The sequence below is a fragment of the Xyrauchen texanus genome, chromosome 15 (genome assembly GCF_025860055.1).
Source record: "Xyrauchen texanus isolate HMW12.3.18 chromosome 15, RBS_HiC_50CHRs, whole genome shotgun sequence".
Lineage (NCBI taxonomy): Eukaryota > Metazoa > Chordata > Actinopteri > Cypriniformes > Catostomidae > Xyrauchen > Xyrauchen texanus.
The window spans coordinates 30857146-30879719 of NC_068290.1; the positions used below are offsets into that span (position 1 = coordinate 30857146).

Genomic DNA, 22574 nt, shown 5'->3' on the forward strand with positions numbered 1-22574 from the left:
ATTAATAATAATAAAAATACAGAAAAAGTTCAATCTAAATGAAATGTGCATACTCAGGGCATTTATTACTTATATTTTTAAATAGTTTCATTATAATTTAAAAAAAATGCATGCTCTAATAAGCACATGTAACTCACCAAAAGGTCACAATGTTAAACTGCCAAAAAAAACAACAGCATTTATTAATATAAATATCAAATCAAAGGTAGGGATCTGTAAGATATATAAGATATATATTTAAGTAAAATGTTAATAATATTTTCTATAAAAAAGAAAAAAAATGCCTATCAAAGTTGTGTCCTCACTTTGAGAAAAACTTCAGATTTTTATTTGATATTAACTGAATGGATCTTTATATCCAAATAAACACCATGATCAATCCCAGATGTAATCAACAGAATTCTGCAGAATTTCTGCGTGATTTTAACATAGTAAAATGCATTAAATGTAGTTGAGCATACTATACTTTTAATGGTAGCTAAAAGCATACCCAAATAAACAGACATACGTTTAATACAAAATAAATCAATAAACAAAGTATAACTTTTTTTAATGACGGAATCTGCAATATTGCAGAAATCTGGGAAGTTTTCTGAAGAGTTTCCGCCTGGGCCTGACCATGATCAAGATAACTTTTTACTACTCATCACAGGCTATCCACACTATTTGTTATATAAATCTGAAAAGCATTGAATGAACAGCATGAGTCTTTTTAACCAATTTATAAAAAATAACTAGTTAAAGCTGCACTATGTAATATTGTTTGGTTAAAAATGAACAAACTGCTATTATTGAGTATATAATGTCAAGTCATTTTTATTTGTATAGCACTTTTCACAACACACATCGTTTCAATCACCATTGTGTAGTTTGATTAATATGATTGTAATTTGAGTATAAAAATAAATAATTAAATAATAACTGCATTTAGAACCCCTGTGAGCAATCCGAAGGCAACTGTGGCAAGGAACACAAAACTAACCTTAGGAGAAACCAGACTCACTGTGTTGGACAGTTCCCCTCTGGCTTAACAGCATGAATATAATGCCAGTATTAATTATTTGTGTGCAGTGCAAGTAATGGTTTAAAATTTTTAAACTAAGTAAGTGTTAAGGTTCAATGTTTAAACAAAGATTTTGTATGAACTGTAAGATTAATGGCTAATGTCATTGAAGTCCATCGTGGATTAATTGCAGAAGTTCACATTGATTCAATGTCCTTTATTAGTTGGCTGATGAAGTCTTTTGTTGGCAATTAAATGATAGTCTATGCATTTCATTTCAAGAGTGTTGTCCATCATTAGACTAAAGTGATGCAGGTACAGATCAATGAGGTGAATCGCAGTTCAACGGGCAGATCATTTCGGTGAGGTTTGGTGGGGTCCATCTTAAATCCAAGGTTCAGGCAGTGGCATATGAAGTATCTGATGTCTTACAGTTTGAGTTGCCATCAGTTCATCCTCTAAAGTCCATCATAAAAGACTGAAGTGATGTCTGGCTAGTACCTGCTGTAGTTTGTTGTAATCACTCAGCAACACGTAGCAGTGGAGGCCGACACCAAGCAGGAACAGAGCTGGATCTGGCCGGCTCTGGTAACCTCGGGATATAAATTCCAACAAATAGAATAATATTAGCATAGATGCCATTCAATTTATTGTAGCTTTATATATTATGAGAAATATGAGACCTAACTAAAGCAGCTTAAATGTCAGTTGATGGATAAATTAGGTGTATGCATGGCTGAATATAAGAGTCTTTAGACATATATTGAGTGAGTGTGTCTGCTTCTCGTACAGTGTTAGGGAGATTATTCCATAGTTTAGGAGCCAAATATAGGAAAAGGATCTACCTCCTTTTGTGGATTTTGATATTCTAGGAACTATTAACAGGCCAGAATTTTGTGAATATAGAGTGGTAGAAGGTCACTTAAGTACTGCAGAGCTAGACCATTCAAAGCTTTGTATGTAGTTAACAGAATTTAAAAATGAATACGAAATTTAAAACGTAGCCAATGTTACGACAATAAAATGGGCTAATATGATCATATTTCTTGGTTCTAGTCAGCACTCTGGCAGCTGCATTTTGAACCAATTGAAGTTTATTTATTCAACTTGCAGTACATCCTCCAAGTAAGGCATTACAATAATCTAGTCTTGAGGTCATGAACGCGTGAATTAGTTTTTCGGCATCAGCAACATAGAGCATGTGTTGTAACTTAGCAATATTTCTCAGGTGGAAGAATGCTGTTCTACAAACATAGGAAATTAGATTTTCAAAGGGCAGATTGTATCAAATATAACACCTAAGTTCTTTGCTAAAAAAGAGGACATAACAGAACATCCAACGTGAGTCAAATGATATTTTAGCGGCTTAATTGTTTAGTGTTTTTGTCCAATAATTAGTACTTCTGTTTTGAGTAGAAGGAATTGAGTAGAAGGAAATTTCTGGCCATCCAATCTTTGATTTCATTGATACACTCTGCTAATTTTGAGAATAGTTTGAAATTTCATCAGTTTCAGAAGAGATATAAAGTTGGGTATCATCGGAATAACAGTGGAAACTTATTCCACGATTCCTGATAATATCTCCCAGGGGAAGCATATATGAGGAAAGTAGAGGTCCTAAAACTGATCCCTGTGGCAATCCATACTTAACTTTTGTTTGATTTGACAGTTCCACATTTACACATGCAACTCCACAAATTCCAACATAATTCTCCAGCCTATTCAAGAGAATGTCATGATCTATTATGTCAAATGCAGCACGAAGATCTAAAAGCACTAGAAGAGAAATGCAGCCGTGTTCAGATGATAAGAACAAGTAATTTGTAACTGATAAGTGCAGTCTCTGTACTGTGATGAGTCCTAAATCCTGACTGAAATTGTTCATTTCTCTGTAGAAATTAACATAGTTGGGAGGACACTACCTTTTCTAGTATTTTTGACATAAATGTGAGATTTGAAATTGGTCTTTAATTAGCTAATTCTCCAGGATCAAGCTGTGGTTTCTTAATAAGCGGTTTGATGACTGCCATTTTAAAGTTTCTTGGATAGCGAGGAGTTAATAATATTAAGAAAGATTCTGAGATTACAGGGAATAACTCTTTTAAGAGCTTATTTGGTATTGGATCTAACATACATGGTGTGACTTTTTATTTTTTAATAAGTTTTGTTAGCTCTTCATGACCTATGACAGCAAAATATTGTAGTTGGTCATGAGGAAAATTATGAGACACTGTTTTCTGAGGTGCTGTGACTGTTGATTGCATAATTCCAATTTTATTTCAAATGATTTCTATATTATCAGTAAAACAAATTATGAAGTCATTACTATTGTGCTGTGATGGAATATCTGGTTCAGTCAGGGATTTATTCCTAACCAATTTAGCCACAGTACTGAATAAACACCTAGGATTGTTGTTTTTATTTTCTATTAGTTTTCTAAAATATGCTGAACTGGCAGCTTTTAGTTCCCGTCTGTAGCTACAGACACTGTCCTTCCATGCACCACAAAATACTTCTAATTTTGTATATTCTTCTACATATGCTCCATTTTCCGAGCTGCTTTCTTGAGAGTATTAGTGTGATCATTGTATCATGGTGTGGGGCTTTTTCTTTAATTTTCTTTAATCGAAGGGGTGGTGACAATATCAAGAGTGCTAGAGAAGACTGCATTTATATTTTCTGTTATTACATAAAGTTCTTCTAGACCTTTTGGCTCACTGATTATGTGAGACAATTCTGGAAGATTATTAGTGAAGCTATCTTTAGTGGTTAAAAGAATAGTTCTACATGAAAGATAGCGTGGTGTAGATTGAGTGACATTAGCAGATCGCAGCAAACAAGAGATGAGGTAATGATCCGAGATGTCATCGCTCTTCGGTAGAATTTCTAAATTATCAACATCAACTCTATATGAGAGAATTCAATCTAGTGTATGATTATGGCAATGAGTTGGTCCTGTCACATTTTGTCTGACTCCAAGAGAGTTGAAAATATCGATAAATGCTATTCCCAATGTATCATTTTCATTATCTTTGTGAATGTTGAAGTCACCAACAATTAAAGCTCTATCTACAGTAACTACAAGATCTGATAGAACATTTTTAAATTCACCAAGGAAATGAATTTAATTTCTCTTTTGCAAGGGCAAAAGACAACAGAGATTTTTTTTATTTGTATCTGACAGTGTCAAATTAAGCATAATTAGTACAAAAGGCTTAAACCTATATCCTGTCCTCTGAGTAACACCAAAAAATTTAAGTTGTAGCGGCAGCGAGTCCTCAACCCTTCAGACGAGGCTCATGTTTAAAAAAAATAATCTGGGGGAGTAGACTAATACATTTATCCAGTTTATGCCAGGTTTCAGTCAAGCAGAGCGCATCCAAACTATGATCTGTAATCATTTAATTTACAATTAGTGCTTTGGTTGAAAGAGGTATAATGTTTAGTAGCCCTACCTTTTATATGATGTTTATCTGTAAATTTGTTTATTTTTTTTCCAAGTATGACCCTAATCAAATTTTTTTCTAAATGATTTAATGAGGGGTTTGTGTTTGGTAGTTCAGGAAAGTGACACAGTCTCTATATGATGTCTTGGAATACAGACTCAATGTGTTGTAGTTTATGTGACATGTGTGATGTTTCAAGGCAGCTAGCAGACGTTTGGATTAACCTGTTTGTCTGCTTCCTAACCTGGGCCCCAGTTAGTCAAATACTATCACTATTAAGACTATGAGCCAAATTCCCTGGAGGGATGGAGTCCGTCTCTCTCTTTAGCAGGTCATGTCTACTCCAAAAACTCTTCCAATTGTCTGTAAATCCTATATTATTCTTCAGACACCACTCAGACATCGAGCCATTCAGTGACACTTATCTAAGATAAACTTTGTCACCACAATGAGCAGGGAGGGGCCAGAGCATATTACAGTGTCTGACATAATTTTTTGCAAGTCCACACATCTCTTTAAAATTATCTCTAGTGATCTCCGACTGGCGAAGCTGTACATCGTTAGTGCCAACATGAATAATAATTTTAGAAAATCTAAATTTTGCATTAGCCAGCACATTTATTTTAGATGTCAGACACTCGAAACCCGGAAATGCATTTACCAATGGTGGCTGGACTCTCTATTTCCACATCCATTACAATCGAATCACCTACAACAATGCTGTTTTAAAATAATTCGGAGAATTGTTAGGAGAATCGATTGGAAACCGGAACTGGAGAGTGGTGTCGCTTTGCTGAGCGAGTTTGCCTACGAGATGTCAACCAAACGCCCTGCTGCAGGGGCTCTACAGCCAGAACCAAAGTGTGTGTGTTGCTCGCTGTACTACCCACATTCGAAACAGTATCTACCGGCTTATCTTTCTCCCTGTCCTCCACTAGCCTTTGGATGCGTGTCTCTAACTCATTAACCTTCTCCATCAGCCTGACTAATTCCTTACTCTTATCACATGTAAATGTCTCACTGCTGACGGAAGGAGCTATAGTAAACATGCGGCATGCAATGCAGGAAAAAATAACATGAGCGGATGCCATGATTTTCCGCAATTGTTTGTTGTCGTAATGGTTGTTCTTGAGTGGCGAGGGTTTGAGATCGATGTGGTTCGATGTTGTTCCTGATCAGCAGAGGTTTGAAACTGATGCAATAATCCGTGTAAAACACAGTGGAGAAAATTAAGTCACGCAATCGAGACGCGAGATGTAGACAAGCGGGAAAAAAGTGATAAAACGGGTGCACTAGGTAAAATACATGTAGATGGAACAATAGAAAGCGGAAAAAAATTAAACATGCGATAAATTGGTAAAGGATAAAACGATGAACATATAAGAAGAATAAACAATGCTTAGCAGACTAGCAAGCTACAAACACAGACTTGTGCATCGTGCCGGCCATAAACAATCAGTGTTCAAAACAATGTCCTTAACTTACCCCAATTCACTATGGTAAGCCTATAAAAATTATTAGCATTTTGCTCTGTCGGGTTTGATTTGGCACAAAATCACTGGCTTATGATGTTCATCCTTGCATCATTACGTCATGTTTGCACACACAGGAAAGAAGTGCCGCTGTCTCATGTTCCGGCTGGAGAAACTAAATACGCTGTTCAGCTCAGTTCAGTTCAGAGCAGCGTCACTGCAGTCTGATAGATGTTCATTTGTTATCCATTTGGCGAAGTTGTTTACCTGCTATAATACTTGGATATGTTGTCTGGTAGGTTTGTTGAAGCTTATGTTTCCTGTTATGCTTTTATGAATCGAACATTACTCGTTGTGGCAGGGCAGAGGGCGGTGCCGGGTCGTGATCCTACACACCCGGTCCCATATTAGGCTAATCAAGCCTCCGAGAGGGATAAAGGTCGACTGCAGAGGATCGTGCGGGTGAGAGAGATCGTTGTGAAAAACTTGCTAAAACATAATTTCTTTAGCCATGCCACTGTAGCGACATTAAGCATTGCCGCTGATAATAGTACTGTGCTCCATACGTATTGGTAGAAGACATTTTCAACTGTTAACGGAATCAAAATTAATGAAAATATTTTGATTCTAGTATTTATAAAAAAAATTATATTCAAACCACCATACTTATAATAACCTACCAAATAACTTTTAGTACTGTAACTAGTTAGAAGTTTGTCTAATTCTACATGGCAAATTTATTTCACTGTCAATTTGCACCAGTGACAATATAAATCTGATATTTTTGGATTCCTCATAAAGCACTTTTTGATTAGATGATGTGATGTATCAGATTATTTTTTCCACCAAAGCTCCTTTGGGAGATGTTGGGATTGGGAGAAGAGAGGATGAGAATGTGAGGGCGTGGGGAGGAGGGGTTGGACATTCCTGGCATTAAAAACAGATGAAAGAGCGTATTACTGGCAGTTGCATCCTTTGTGAGCTAGACAGAGAGAGGGAAAGAAAGAGCAAGATAATGCATGAAAGAGGGAAAGTCAGAGTGAAAGAGAAGCCAGTAAACCACTTTAAAAGACTTTGAGGTTGACACCTTCACGTCCACCTCCTCATACTCAGATATTTCCCCCACTTTCAGTTTCTCTTTGTGAATCTCCCCCTTTTTTCGTGAGGTGTTATTACATTTTTCTTGAGTTGTTGTTTTTGTGAGAAAAATGCCCTTCACTGATTCACCCAAAGCATTGGGCTTTGATGGACCGGGTGAGAAAACTCTTCAAAGAAGCTTTAATTTCTCACATGAAAAGCCATTCTGATGTGACAGCTTCCACTAATTCATTCAAATATGATAATTCTAGCATAATAACATGAAAGCTCTAGAAACTCTGAGAGAACTCCAACTGGCAGTTTTGTATTCCATGGATCATCTATTCCTTATGAACTGTCTTAATTTCATTCTCTGCTCACTTCCTCTACCTTTCTATCTCTCTCTTTCACACTGACTTCCTCCCACCTGTATGTGTGCTTGGCTGTGTATGTGTTTACATTTAAATAAGTTTGTGTGTGCATGTATATTTGAGATTATGCTCCTTGGTACTGGACGATGTGACCACATCACTTAGCCACACACACATTTGCTGGATTCCAAGAAATAAGTAGGTTAGATTTACTGTCATTTTGACTAAAAAACACACACACCCACACACACACACACACGCACACACACACACACACACACACACACACACACACACACACACACACACACACATGTTGTGTTTCCATGTTTTATGGGGACTTTCCATAGACATAATGGTTTTTATACTGTACAAACTTTATATTCTATCCCCTAAACCTAACCCTACCCCTAAACCTAACCCTCACAGAAAACTTTCTGCATTTTTACATTTTCAAAAAACATAATTTAGTATGATTTATAAGCTGTTTTCCTCATGGGGACCGAAAAATGTCCCCACAAGGTCAAAAATTTCGGGTTTTACTATCCTTATGGGGACATTTGGTCCCCACAAAGTGATAAATACACGCTCACACATACACACACACACACACACACACACACACACACACACATTTTGTTTAGTTTGTTTATTCACCCCAGGACCCAACAGACAGTGTTTCATAGCATATATAAACATGCCAGAAAATACAACAGAATCACACTCTCTTCTGAGACAAGACCCCAGTCCAGAACTAAACATGTTAGCATCAATGGTTTTTAAAAGGACCATGAAACACATAGAACTCACACATAGACCAGTGATTTTTGTATGTTTTTGCTTTTTATATTATTGTTAAATATAATTTGCTGTAATAACATTGCATGCTTCACTTTGTGTATGTGTTCATATGAATACACACGTGTGAGGTGCTATGCACTATTGCACAAACCATAATGTCTCTTAAATTCATTCATCCATCCATTTGTTCATTCATTCATGATAACTCTGCTTTCTCTCTCTCTCCCTCCCTCTCTTGCTCTCTAGATTAGGATTTCTTAATGTGGCTTTCAGGGATTATCTCTAGTCTGTTACAAAACCAGTGTGTGCGTGTGTTGCAAGCTTTTGTATTTATACCTCTGTGTATTTTGTGTTGTATACATAAGTACTGTGAGTGTGTACTGTAGTTTAAAATATCTAACTGAAAATGTACTTAAGAGTATGTAGTCTTTAACTATTTAATTTGTTCTGTTTTAATCAGTGTACTCATTTATCACAGAATACCCTTCAGGACAGGTACAATTCCTTGTCTGGCCATTTAAGTATGAACCATAAAAACATATCTAAAAGGTTCTATCACATTCCATATCTTCATTTAAACACTTAAAATCTTGTTTTTAAGAGATGCCTCATTTGGTTTCATTTTATTTCATAAGGATCAGTCTATTCTGGGATACAAAGATGGCACCATGATTTGCAGAGTTCAAGGTTCTGCCCTCTGCTGGCTAAATAACACAAGTGGCAATGTGCATTATTAAGGATTTAATAGCTGCGTAATTACTGTTGTGTGTAATACGCAGACTTTTCCATGTTACAAACTGGTAATTACAAGGGTATTGTGCTATAAATGTGGTTTATGAGGGCATTTCTACTGTCCCCATAATTCTGATACTTTTTTTTTTTTTTATTTAAGTAAAAATTCAGAAAGTTTTTTGTGAGGGTTAGGTTTAAGGGTAGGGTTAGGGGATAGAATAGATAGTTCGTACAGTATAAAAATCATTATGTCCATGGAGAGTCCTCATAAGGATAGCCTCACCAACATTACTGTTAGATTTGGATAAAATCCATAAAATGCATTGAAGTCTATGGAGCGTCCCCACAATGATATAAAAACAAGTTTGTATGTGTGTGTGTGTGTGTGTACAGCTCAGATAGAGGTGATCCCATGTAAGATCTGTGGAGATAAGTCATCAGGTGTTCATTATGGAGTTATCACTTGTGAGGGTTGCAAGGTAAGCATTTTATTGGCAAATTACTTAGTAATACTACATATTATTAGTTTGGCATGGATGTAATTCGAGGCACAAACAGGACTTCTGTAGCACATTTACCCTGTAGTCTTCACGCCTCTCTCACTCGTTTTTTTCTGTCTCCACAGGGATTCTTCCGCAGAAGTCAGTCCTCCAGTGTGCAATATTCATGCTCCAGGCAGAGTAACTGTCCCATCGACCGCGCCAGCCGCAACCGCTGCCAGAGCTGCCGCCTCAAAAAATGTGTCGCTCAGGGCATGAGCCGTGATGGTGAGAAAGGATGGATGGGTAGATGAATGTTTGAATAGATGGATGGATGGATGAATACATTAGTGGATGGATGGATGTTTGAATAGATGGATGGATGGATGAATGAAAAATAGATGAATGGATGGGTGGATGGATGGATAAATTAACATGTTTGAATTGATGGATGAATGAATAGATGAATGGATAGGTGGATGGATAAATTAACATGTTTGAATAGATGGATGGATAGATGGATGAATGAATAGATTAATGGATGGATAAATTAACATGTTTGAATGGATGGATGAATGTATTTTTTAATGGATGATGGACTGATGTTTGAATGGATGGATGCATTAATGTTTGGATGGATGGATGAATGAATGGATAAATTAATGTGTTTGAATTGATGTATGTATAGAAGGATTTTTTAACAGATGAATGGATGAATGATAGATGGATGGATTGATGAATGGATGGATAAATGGATGGGTGAATGAATGTATTTATATGAGTGGATGAATGAATGTGTTTGAATAGATGGATGTATGTGTTTGAATGGATGGATGGATGGATGAATGAATGGATAAATTAATGTGTTTGAATTGATGTATAGAAGGATTTTTTTAACAGATGAATGGATGAATGATAGATGGATGGATTGATGAATGGATGGATATATGGATGGGTGAATGAATGTATTTAGATGAGTGGATGAATGAATGTGTTTGAATAGATGTATGTATGTGTTTGAATGGATTGATGGATGGATGAATTAATGTGTTTGAGTGAATGGATGGTTGGGTGAATGGATGGATGAATGAATGTGTATGGATGGATGGATGTTTGAATGGATGGAAGGATGAATACATGTGTTTAAATAGTTGGGAGAATTAATGGATGGATAAAACGATGGATGATGTTTGAATTGTTGGAAGGATGAATTCATGTGTTTGAATGGATGGATGGATAAAATAATTAAAGTATTTCAATGGATAGATGGATGAATTAATGGGTGGGTGGATGGATGTGTTTGAATGGATGGATGAATGAATGTGTTTGAATGAATGAATGGTTGGCTGAATGGATGGATGGATTACATTTTAAATAAAATTAAATATTATGTAACCGTGTAATTGTAGTGATGTTTTCTATTGTCTCTTTGGCCCTCAGCGGTAAAGTTTGGTCGCATGTCCAAGCGTCAGAGAGACTCGCTGTTTGCAGAAGTTGAGAGACACCGGCAGCAACAGCGTCTTCAGTGCAACTCGGTTCAAGAATCTCAGACTCTACCAGCCTACCGGCCCGGCAAAGACCCCAGAGAACAGTCAGCACACCTTATTCCTACTCTGCCTCCAGCCTACTCCTATTCTGTGGAGCCCGAACTGCCAGGCTTCCCAGCAGAGGTGCATCCATACCTGGAGTGTCGCGTAGGTGAGGCTCGTGCTCCTGGTCTGGTCTGCAGGGGTTCCCACAGGAGGAGTGAGAGCAATAGCCTAACAGCTGGGAAAGGTGAGAAGTTCTAATTTTTTTCACCACCACAGAAATTCCCTACCCATCTTGTAAGATATTGATCTTGATATTTTCTCTCTCAGGGTTTGACTGCACTAGGTCTACACCAGAGGGCATCCTAAACATGCCATGCAGTGAAATGGGGTTTCGGCCTTTTGACCCGGAGAGCTTGTTCTTTGGCTACCCAACATCTCTCCACATTGGTGAGAGATCAAAGCAGTTTAGCACAGAGTGATGTTTGAAAGGACATACAGTATGTGCTGTGTGGTAGAATAAAGCATTTTAATGCAGGGCTTTTCAACTGGGGTCCCAGAAAATCTGAGAAAAAGTTTGTACAAAATGTATTTTTAGGGCAGCCAAAGTTAACTTGTTGTTGTTTTTAGCATTACTACTGTTTCATTCTTCATTTCTAAAGACTGGTTGGAAATAAGATTTATCATGATTTTTCATTATAGTCATTTTAATACAAAGTAAAAAATATTCAGATAATATTTTAATTGAACTGGTTATGTTTTGGAGGTGGCACAATGGCAATATAAAAGCCAATTATTTTATTAAAAATAAAATATTTAAAAATAAAAGATTATTTTTCTCATAGTAAATATTGTTCTTTATAAACGTTATATTGAAATCCCCTGGTTTAATGGGTTTAAAGTAAATGCAGACTATTAAACTATATAATGTAGTCTTTGAATTTTGTGAGTTCTGACTGGCACTTTTTTAATCTTAATTTTTGACAGAGGAGCTCTGTGTGAGTATTGTGCGTTCCCACAGAGAGACAACTCATTATCGTCCAGAGGAGATTCAGACTCTCAGATGGAAGGTTTTCAGCAGGGAGGAGATCCATGTTTACCAGAGCAAGGTACAACTCCTCTATTATTCTATTAGTAGCACAAGTGTCATCACGATGACCACATTAAATACTGTGGTATTAGTTCATTAGTTGTGGTATTATTGTTACCTTCCTCTTTCTGATCTAATATCCACACTTATTCTACCATTTAAAATTTTAACACACCTACTCACATATTATTTACTGTATTTGTAATTATTTACTGTACACTTCATCTCATTATTATTTAATATTATCCTCATTATAATAATAGTATAGACATCAAAACTATGAAATAAGACAAAAGAAAGTATGTAATTTGTAGTGATCACAAAATGTTAAACAAATCAAAATTATTTTATATTTTAACTTCTTCAAAAGTGCCATTCTTTGCCGAGACTACATCTCTGCGCATTACAACTCTGCACAACCAACATCATGAAGTATCCATATGAGATGCTTTATAAACAATAGTTTTCAAGTTTTAAAGGAGTTCCCATGTATATTAGGCATTTCTTGGCTGCTTTTCCTTCACTACCCACTCCAACTCACCCATTAAAAAGATAAAATAATTTAAAAAATGATTTGTAGATAATTTATTTTTGTCTACAAAATGTTATTATTTAAGTATTTAAGCATAAACCTTTAGATAAAAAGGTCTTTAGGACCATGAGAAACATTTCAAGTGTGTCCAAACTTTTAACTGGAAATCCGAACATGTACTTGAAACATTCTCTCCAGTCTAAGTTCTCTCGTGTACCTGGTTTCCCTCCCTACTCCCTCCTAACATTCTCTCTCTCTCTCTCTCTTTCTCTTTAGTCAGTGGATGAAATGTGGCAGCACTGTGCAGTGCGGTTGACTGATGCCGTTCAGTATGTGGTGGAATTTGCTAAACGTATTCCAGGATTCCGTCAGCTCTGTCAGAATGATCAAATTACTCTGCTCAAGAGTGGTGAGACCCATCTTTCTGTGAAACATGCCAATTAATCAATTAAGGCTGAGGCTTAGGATCAAATTTTTATGGCTCTATTCTCATCTCTCTCTGTCCTATCTCTGGCTTTGTCTCCTTCCCTTCCATTCTCATTCCTGTTCGTTTTGATCTTTCCTGCCTTCTTCTCTGTGTGCCTTTCCATTTTTCCTTATTAGGGTCCATGGAAGTGGTTTTGGTCCGGATGAGTCGGATGTTTAACACGGAAAACAACACAGTATTCTTTGACGGCAAATTTGCTGGAACAGAACTTTTCAAATCTCTAGGTGAGTTAGAAGGTTACAATAGTTGTCCCTACAGACTATTCTTTCAGGTTAGGAACAACATGAGATTAAGTAAATGATGACATGAGATTATAACTTTAAAATGGTTGCTCCATAGACTTCTATCATAGGTGCATTTTCTGACAGCATGCCTAAGGTTTAATTACTTATTTAATGACTCATTCACATCTACTATCAGTCTTGTTAACCCCCAAAGTGAATGAATATCAGCATAGTTTGAGACTGTTTTAGTTTTTGACACTGTCTATGTTTCCATTTGTGTATGTTATTTAGCATGTAGTGATCTAATAGCTGCTGCATTTGACTTCGCTCACAATTTATGTGCGCTGAGACTGACTGAACAGCAGATGGCGATGTTTAGCGCACTTGTCCTCATCAACGCAGGCAAGCACAATAGTGACATAACTACAGATTAGAGAATAAATTCTGACATCAAAGGAAGATAGACTTAATCTCTCTCTTTTTCCGTATGTTTGTCTAGATCGGCTGTGTCTGGAAGACAGAGAGAGAGTGCAGAGAGTAAGGAGAGATGTGGAGCATGCCCTGAGTCACATCCTGCACAGAGACAATCAGGAGAGTCTACTTATTAAGGTAAAAGACGTAATGGAGAGAAAGGAAAGAGGCTTTAGATTGTGAGAAAAAGAGGCTAAAAGTTATTTCTATACAGAATATAGTAATTTAAGTGCATTTTGCTGTATATAAACTTAAATTGGTAATGTTGTGTTTCACGTCTGATTCCAGCTGTACCAGAGGGTGCCGGTGTTGAAGTCTCTGTGTGCACAGCATATTGAGAAACTGCGGTGGTTTCGTCAGCTGTACCCACTCACTGTGATTTCCCTCTTCCCTCCGCTGTACAAAGAGCTGTTTGGCTTTGACACAGATATACAGACACTGGCTACTCACTAAACACCCACAGACACACAGTTATAAATGAAAGAGGTGTATGCAGTTGAGGTCAAAACATAACATTTACCTGCTGAAGAAGATAAATACTGTATATTTTTGTAAATCTCACACACACAGAAAATAATATTAATAGCTCTATGCATATGTCTGAGTTTATCAGTATTTTTGTGCAAATTCTATTTTGTTAAATATTAGCCTTCAACCTATGCTTTTCAGTTGAGATAATGTTTTTGGCAATATTTTAAGAATTTAATTTGAGTATTCTTAAAGTTGCTTTTGACTGAGGATTTTGTAATGTTTTTTAAGATAATGACCTTATCTTGATTCTAGCTGGTATAAAGGAGCATTAGCTCTGATTATTAAATTGTGATTCATAGCACTGATGAATGTATGCAAATAGTGAATGCTTTTGAAAACCAACATAGTTTCCAGCCCCAAAGAATGTTCAGGGAGAAGAAAGAACTGGGATTTTTCGTTTAGTATTTTCTTCTGTACTCCCTCTTTAATTCACAGACAATATAAAGGCAGAAATGCTTAATACACTTATTGCATTAATATAAATATAGTCCTCTAATTTGACACCTTATTTGTCATCATGTTTGTATTGTAATTGCCCCTACAATTCCACTAATACTTGTTTTGGCACATGCAATCCTCACCTGGATTTGAGATTCACCTGTATTTGAGAACAACCTGTTGTTCCATGATTGTGGAAGTTTTTCCTTGAAATTACCATTCACTTTAGACACATGCAGGACAAGTTCAACTAAAAGGTTGTTGTACTGTATAATCACTATATTAAGATGGGTGATTCAGTGTTGGTGACTTTCACTAGTCATTCAATCAATTTAATAAATATGATAATTGAAGATTCTCAATATTTATGCTTAAAGGTCTAAAAAAGAATGAGATGTTATGCTCTTATTTATCATGCTTGTGTATACAATTAGAATAATAACAATTGTATTTTCTTTTAATTTGTAAAAACCTATAAACAATTGTTCATATGTTTATTTACAGGAGTTTAATTTGTGCATTTTCCTATGTTTTAGTGAGCTTTTGTGTTTTTTGCTGTGGCACAGTTTGTGTTCCTGTTGTATTTCGTGTCAGCTTTAATTTATCACTCACACAGTTCATGAAACCCTGTTATTGTTTTGCTCTGGGAAGCATAAATTCCTGATTGTTTTGGTTTTGTGCTGCTTTGCAGAAAGGGCCTCAAATAAACCTCTGAAAAGCATAGAAATTATTGATGTGTCTGTAGATCTGAGAGGGAGGGACAGTTTCCAGGAAAAATATAAACAGACTGGTTTCCTCTTCCAGACTCTGAAGTGATGTGTTCCTTTCTGAGTTTTCACTGACTCATCTTGCTGACACAGATGTTGTGCAATTAACCCAGCCCTCTGCTCACTAAAATTGTTTGCATCTTTATAGATCCACTGGCAATGAAATTAGTTAGAATTGCTCAAGTCCAGCCCAAAAAAACAACTTAAACATGTTGCAAGATTTCTCGTAAATCTGTAAAAAAAATAATAAAGTGAAACTGTTTAAAATCCTCTAAATGACAACAGATCTGAAAGACTGTCATACACCAAGACTGGGGTGCAAGCTGGGGTAAAATTCAACAAAGACCTCAGAACAAACTATGGAATAGTAGAACAGAATATAGTGAAAGATATCTTTATGGAACAAAAGGAGAAACTCAATGAAGACGGTAAACATAAACAAAACAGCTATATGCTGGCTTACAACGCACTAACATGCAAACAAAAACCAAATGGAACAAGAAGGCATACACAAGGGCTAACAAGATGACGAGAAACACCAGGGATACAATTAGGGCAATGAAACAGCAAGACAGAAATAACAGAGGAAAAACTACAAAATAAGAGTCTCTTGGGGGGAAAACACAAGAATAACGTGACAGAACAAATTGTAAAATGGTAAATGTTCTGCACTTATATAGCGCGTTTTTAAACTTAACGGTATTCAAAGCGCTGATTTAGCTCCATACTTTACACTGTGACACATTCACACACCAATGACGGCAGAGCTGCTGTGTAAGGTGCTAGCCTGCCACTGGGAGCAACTTGGGGTTCAGTGTCTTGCCCAAGGACACTTCGGCATGTGGAGTCATGTGGGCCGGGAATTGAACTGCCAACCTGCTCTGCCACCTGAGCCACAGCTGCCCAAATAATTATCATGTCTCAAAATTTTAGGGATTTTCATTAGCTACATACATATAAAAGATTAAAATGTATTAGATATTAGATCATTTTACCTCTAAATCAAACCTCATGGATCAGGAATATTTTGGTGCACTGTGTATTTGTTGCTATTTTACGGAGCCACCGAAGTGACCTGTGCAAAAACAAATCTAAGAGACTTTCGCGTGCGCACGCGTTACAGTTTCCGGTGTGTGTATAGCTCTTTTCCGATTGCGTCATTGCCATCATTCATTTACTCAAAGATACTGAGAGCATGGATGCGCATTAATTTATAGAGATATATTTTAAACTTGGCCTTCAATACAAAGACATTACTGTCTATGACATTTGTAATACTGTCATGGCTGAGACACGCTTTGATCTTCCAAAGGACACTAATCAAGCAATAGACTTGTACTTGCATTTAACACGAGAACTACCGGAATTCTATTACTACTAGAATGGCCATAGCGGTCATTCTGACCGTTCATACTAGACTGTACCAAATATCATATTTACATTAGAAACTTCTATTGAGGTTTTAGAATGAAGCTTCTAATGTCTGTCGTCATATTTTATATCGTCATCATTATATAGTAGTTATAGAATTCCGGTAGTTCTCGTGTTAAATGCAAGTACAAGTCTATTGCTTGATTAAAAAAAATTCAGAGTCAGTTAGAATAAAATCAAATGTTTACAATTTATTGACCAGGTAATAGAACAATAATTCAAAATCCAATTCATAGGGTAAAATCATCGATCAATCAAATATAATCACAACAATTCAGAAATTGAGGAATTTATAGAAATATTTACATGGCAACGAAAACTACACACAGCGATCAAGTGGGAAGTCTACCTACAGACTACCCAAACCTTTTGCCCATTTTCCTTATAAACCCAGATCATTCAATATGCTTTGCAAATTGTGGTGTCTGTCATTATAATTAGATTTTGGTCCCCTATTGAGGGGTTCACAACTGTGGGATCAGAGTTTGTAATTGAATGGGGGCTTGATTCCTGTGGATTTACATACAGGAGGTAGTTTGTATGGAGGATCTGGGGGAGGACACACCTTTAAGGGGCACACCACATTTCTCATATTTTATAAGTTCTTTTAGCTTTTCATTATGGCTGGGAGAATGAGACCAGTATGCCAGGCACAGTGAGACACTTTAAATGATACCAAACATGTATATTTACTTTTTGTACACACTTAATATTGCATAGGTTTTTAGTGAGCTTTAAGTGAGGGGGAGATGATGAGACTGTAGAATTGAGGTGCGAGCTGCACAGTGTGCTGTATCTCAGATGTTGCTGTTACATATGCAAGAGAGAGTTCAAATGTTAATTCTCATGAGAGCCTTTTGTTTTCTCGAGGAGTAGCCCAGACTAGCTGGCATCCGCCTTACAGTTTTCCCCGTTTTGGCACCGTGGGCCGCTCACAGGGTTTCCTACGGTGTCACTTCAGTCTTAGTAAGGTGGGCAGCTGTAAGGGGCTGAGAGCAAGTGCAATGTCGGTTGCACGTGGCTTAGCCTGCATATCATCTGCAGGCTAAGTCACGTTCGATGGTACAGGTCTGATTGAACAATGTGTGGCTGATCGTTAGAAGCGCCTGCGCTTCGGATCGAACCGCTTTGATAATGTTATCATTGCTATTGGTGATGTGTTGGAAACCAGTGGCCATCTAGTTTGTCAACCATGTGGAGAATTGGGATTGTTTTGTTATTTTATAAGTTTTGGCTGCTGAATTAATTGATCCGAACAAGCCTGCTATACTGCTGAGCAGGTCTCGTTTTGAGCGAGCAGGTGGAATTTGGACGACAAGTCTGTCTTTGTAATCAGAAATTAAATCATCGATTTGTGACTGTAGCCATGCATATGACTCATCATTAACATTACAATGTTTTGTATAAGCAGAGAGTATATTGGAAATGTTTTAAGTTACATGTGTCATTACCAAATTTACATCATGTAATGAAATCTTGTTGATGTTTCCTCTAATCAGTCCACCAGGAGGAATTGAGTGCAATTCTGGACACTTTTTGGGTTTAGTGTATCCACAGGTGGTCAAATTTCACCAATCCACACAACTGTTCATGGACTGTTACGTATTGTTTTACGTAACAGTCCATGAACAGTTGTGTGGATTGGTGAAATTGTCTATGCTATGTGAACATGCTTCGACACAATACGTTCCTTCCATTCGGTTGGTCCACACAAAAGATTTGGTTTTTGGCTCATTAGGTGTGTACTATGTGAGATTGTACATTAACTCTGTGAATCTTATATGTGTGTCATTATGTGTTTCTGTATGTGTGTACCTATATGTTGCAGGTTCCAAATTTTTAACATAATAGCACAATTTTGGGTCTATGCCATTGTTGTTGTTTTCGTGTAGAGTGTACATGCTGCCAATTGTGTCACCTGAATCTATTTTGAGTTGATACCAGGCAGTGAGGTTGTGCATGAATTTTGGTGCTCGAGTGTATCCTGAAATGTTTCCTGTAGGTGGGTGGGTGCTACCTGAACTACAGCAAATTTGTGGTGTGCAATTTGGATCCGGTACTATACCGGGAGGCCATGTAGCTGTCTCTTTGGGTTTGACAGTGATTTTTTGTGTGAATGGCCCCTTGGAGTATTTCCACACCCACCTCCCACATTTCAGGTTGTGTGTGAGTGAAATTCTTTGGCCCAGTCTGATGCACGTTTTCTTTCATCCGGCCTCCATGGGATCGCTGCAGTCGACCTGGAAGGCAGGAAGAGAAGACAGTGACAGTTATTTATTTATTCTGTGTACCTTTAAATGATTTGTACTGAGACATGTGGTACCATCGCAGTTTCCCTTTTACGGTTGTGGCCACACAGCTGTTGCATATAGTTTTAATTTCATATGGGTCATGCCATCGGGGTGTGAATGCACCTTGCTTCACAAAACATGTATCATTACCATGTCTCCTTCAGAGAATTTCACCTCAGAGCTTGGGTTGAATTGTGCATTATTTATTAAATCTGATTTCTGTTGTTTCAGAGCAGCATGTGCATGTAGCACTTCCAGCCTCTCCCGTAATTGCTTTAGCACCGATTGTTTTAGTTGCAATCACGAGAGGCCCCAGGTCTGCTGGGGTAATTTCTGGGTCTATGGGCAGCTTCATGACTCTTCCAGACATGAGTTGGAATGGACTGATAGCTGTAGCTTTTGAAGGAGTTGCCCGCAGTATTGTTAGAACTGTGGGTAGGGCATCAATCCATTGGTTTTTGTGTTGTACTACCTGTTTCGAGATGCTTTCTTTTATGGTGCGATTAGCCCTTTCCACCATTCCGGAGCTCTATGGTTTGTATGGAACATGAAATATTTGTGGCATATGTGTTTCATCACCTGACCAGTGAAGTGTGTACCCTGGTCAGATTCGATTTGGATTGGTGCTCCCCAGAGTGGGAGGATTTGGTTCGATACCACACGTGCCATTGTGTTTGCGTTGTTATTGCGAGTAGGAATCACTTCGACCCATTTGGAAAATTTGGCAAAAGGCTATAACAATACCCCCGTTTGGCACTGGGTAGTGGGCCTATAAAATCCAATTTGAGTGACTCCCAAGGTCCTTTGGGTGGCTCTTGTCTACACAGTTTTGTATGGCCAGGCTTACCTTGGTTAATGGTGGCACATACGAAGCATGTGTCACACCATCTTTGAATGTCTGATGCAATTTGTGGCCACCAGAAGTTCTTTTGTATCAGCTGTTGTGTTTTGGGAGCTGATACATGTGCATAATCGTGGTACAACTTTATCAGGGCTTCTGGAATTATGTATTTATCGTCTCTTAAAATCATGCCTTCAGTGACCTTGACTAGTTGGTCCTGCTGCAGGTGCAGTGTCAGCTCTCCATCAGAACTCCACAGTTCTTGTTGGTACTGTTTTAAGTCAATAGGAATAGTATGAACCGCATTCACAGCAGGAACAATCAGTCTGTCAGGCTGCCATTCATCTCCCTTTTGTGCTGCTAATTTCACTAATTGATCTGCGATGTTGTTGTTTTTCTCGTTCTCATCTGGATTTTTGTTAATGTGTGCGCACATTTTGGCGGCGGAGAGTGAGGAATCACATGTTTTAATCTCCTGCCAAATCTAATTTATGATGTTAAAATGTTTGATTGGTGTTCCGGCAGATGTGAGAAAAGTGTATTGACTATCAGTGTACACACACAGCGGTTTGTGATGTGAACTGATTGCTTCGAGGAATGCAATAAGTTCATCTTCTTGCACAGATTTGTTTGCGGATAGTTTGATGAGCAATTGGTTAGTGCCTGAAATGGGAGAGTGAGGAGTCCACACCGCACATCCTAGCAGCATGCCCTCATGTCTATTGTTTGTTTCTGTCATTTGTGTCATTTCTGTCATAGTGCATGGTTTTGTTTTGGTTTCTCATTGCCACGCACTCCACTGTCTTGCGTGATAACCCTGTCCCCTCTTTTGCCCTGTTATCTTGTTATTAGTTCCATCTGCCTCCTTTGTTACCCTCCTTGTTTGCTAAATTTTTTTATCTCCCTTTGTTCTCTGTCTCGTGCAAGTTCGTTGTGGATGTTTCTTACTGTTAGGTGTCTGTTTGTCCTGTTTCCCAGTTTTGTGGATGTTCCTGTCAGTTCTCCTGCTCCAGCCCTTCAACATTTTGTCACCCTGGGCTGTGTTTTCTCCCCATCCATTTGGGTCTTGTCTCTTCGCTCCTAGCGAGATCCAGCTCTAGGAAGTGTCCTGGTAGTTCCAAACTTCTGTGAACCTTCAATGCAGCCGATTTTCTTCCCCAGATCTGTGCCTCAACACAATCCAGTCTCTGAGCTCTGCAGGCAGCTATGACCTCATGACTTGGTTTTTGCTCTGATATGCATTTTCAGCTTTGAAACCTTATATAGACAGTTGTGTGCCTTTCCAAATCATGTACAATCAGTTAAATTTGCCACAGGTGGACTCTAATCAAAGTGTAGAAACATCTCAAGATGATCCAGAGAAATGGGATGCACCTGAGCTAAATTTCAAGTGTCATAGCAAAGGGCCTGAATACTTAAGTGAATGTGAAATTTCAGTTTTCTTTTTAATACATTTGTAAAATTATCAAAAATCTGGGTTTTGCTTTGTCATTATGGAGTGTAGATTGATGTGGAAAAAAAAATATTTTAAAGCAAAATATGAAAAAATGAAGGGGTCTGAAGTCTTTCTGAATGCACTGTGTAATATATATGGAGAGGTTTTTAAAACCTTTATATGTTTAAATCAGAATTTGAAAAACCTGTAGAGATGATTGATTTATCAAATAACTATAAATACTAGTGATCTTGTTTGTAAAGTTACTGTAGTTCAATCCTCAAACTCGTTTTTGCTGACTTCTCACTCTCAATTACATAATGGCATTCATTGTCTATACTGGTCTCTTTACTGGTTTAATCTGTATTCCCCAACACAATATACAGAATGCAAACAATATACTTACAAAAGTGGACAGAGTCCATTTTAAAGCCAACAATGTGCAGGGTTTAGGATTTGTAACTTATCTAGCATGTGATCACAAAATATTTTACGTTGTTTAAGAAAATTATTGGACAATGTTTAGAAAGTCTGTAATACAAATGACAAACATGTCAAACAGGAATGCCAGGTAGACACTGAAACCATAATATTACCACACCTCCCATGAACCTGTACCCAACCCTGCTGAGGGTTGTGTCTCGAAACCTAGATGAGCTGTTTGCTTACATGCTCAAATGCTGTCTTGGAAGGGCGGCTCACTAGGAGATCTCACTTTGATATACAGCAAATACTGTGGTCACAAAGTGCATTTGGACACTTTTAGACAGACACACTTAAAAATGTGAATTTCATTGCACAGATGATTACATATTAAACCAAGCAGCGTCTCCAAACACATAATTCTAGAGAAATTTTCTCAGAACCACTGACATTTTTTTCCTAAAGATGTGCTTCATGTGGTAACATCTGAACTAACTGGCTGAATTCATTAGGTGCAACAAAACTAATGTTAGATAAGGAATTAATAGCTTGCATTCAGTTCCGCTCACTTTACAAAGGTGCAACTAATCGTCCAAATGCTAATATTTGAACAAACGTTTCCCATCATTTAAAACCTAACAAACTTAATTTTGTGAAATGTTTTACTTAAAAGGTGTTTGTAATGTATTTATTTTAAATAAAT

The 22574-nt window shown here is 37.4% G+C and overlaps 1 protein-coding gene across 4 annotated transcripts in view; it reads left to right on the forward strand.

The window, feature by feature from the left end:
• The window catches only part of LOC127655715 (nuclear receptor ROR-alpha A-like), a 42237-nt gene extending 26762 nt beyond the window's left edge, over window positions 1–15475 (forward strand). For 3 of the 4 annotated variants that reach the window (XM_052143663.1, XM_052143664.1, XM_052143666.1), the window contains 10 exons: window positions 9296–9381; window positions 9528–9669; window positions 10822–11157; window positions 11241–11360; window positions 11898–12019; window positions 12809–12941; window positions 13136–13243; window positions 13535–13645; window positions 13743–13852; window positions 14003–15475. In XM_052143663.1, the coding sequence (XP_051999623.1) occupies window positions 9296–9381; window positions 9528–9669; window positions 10822–11157; window positions 11241–11360; window positions 11898–12019; window positions 12809–12941; window positions 13136–13243; window positions 13535–13645; window positions 13743–13852; window positions 14003–14167 (1433 nt within the window). In that variant the 3' untranslated portion in view covers window positions 14168–15475. The remainder of the gene's footprint in view (window positions 1–9295; window positions 9382–9527; window positions 9670–10821; window positions 11158–11240; window positions 11361–11897; window positions 12020–12808; window positions 12942–13135; window positions 13244–13534; window positions 13646–13742; window positions 13853–14002) is intronic. The other variant, XM_052143667.1, reaches the window with a different exon arrangement.
• The last annotated feature ends 7099 nt before the right edge of the window (window positions 15476–22574 follow it).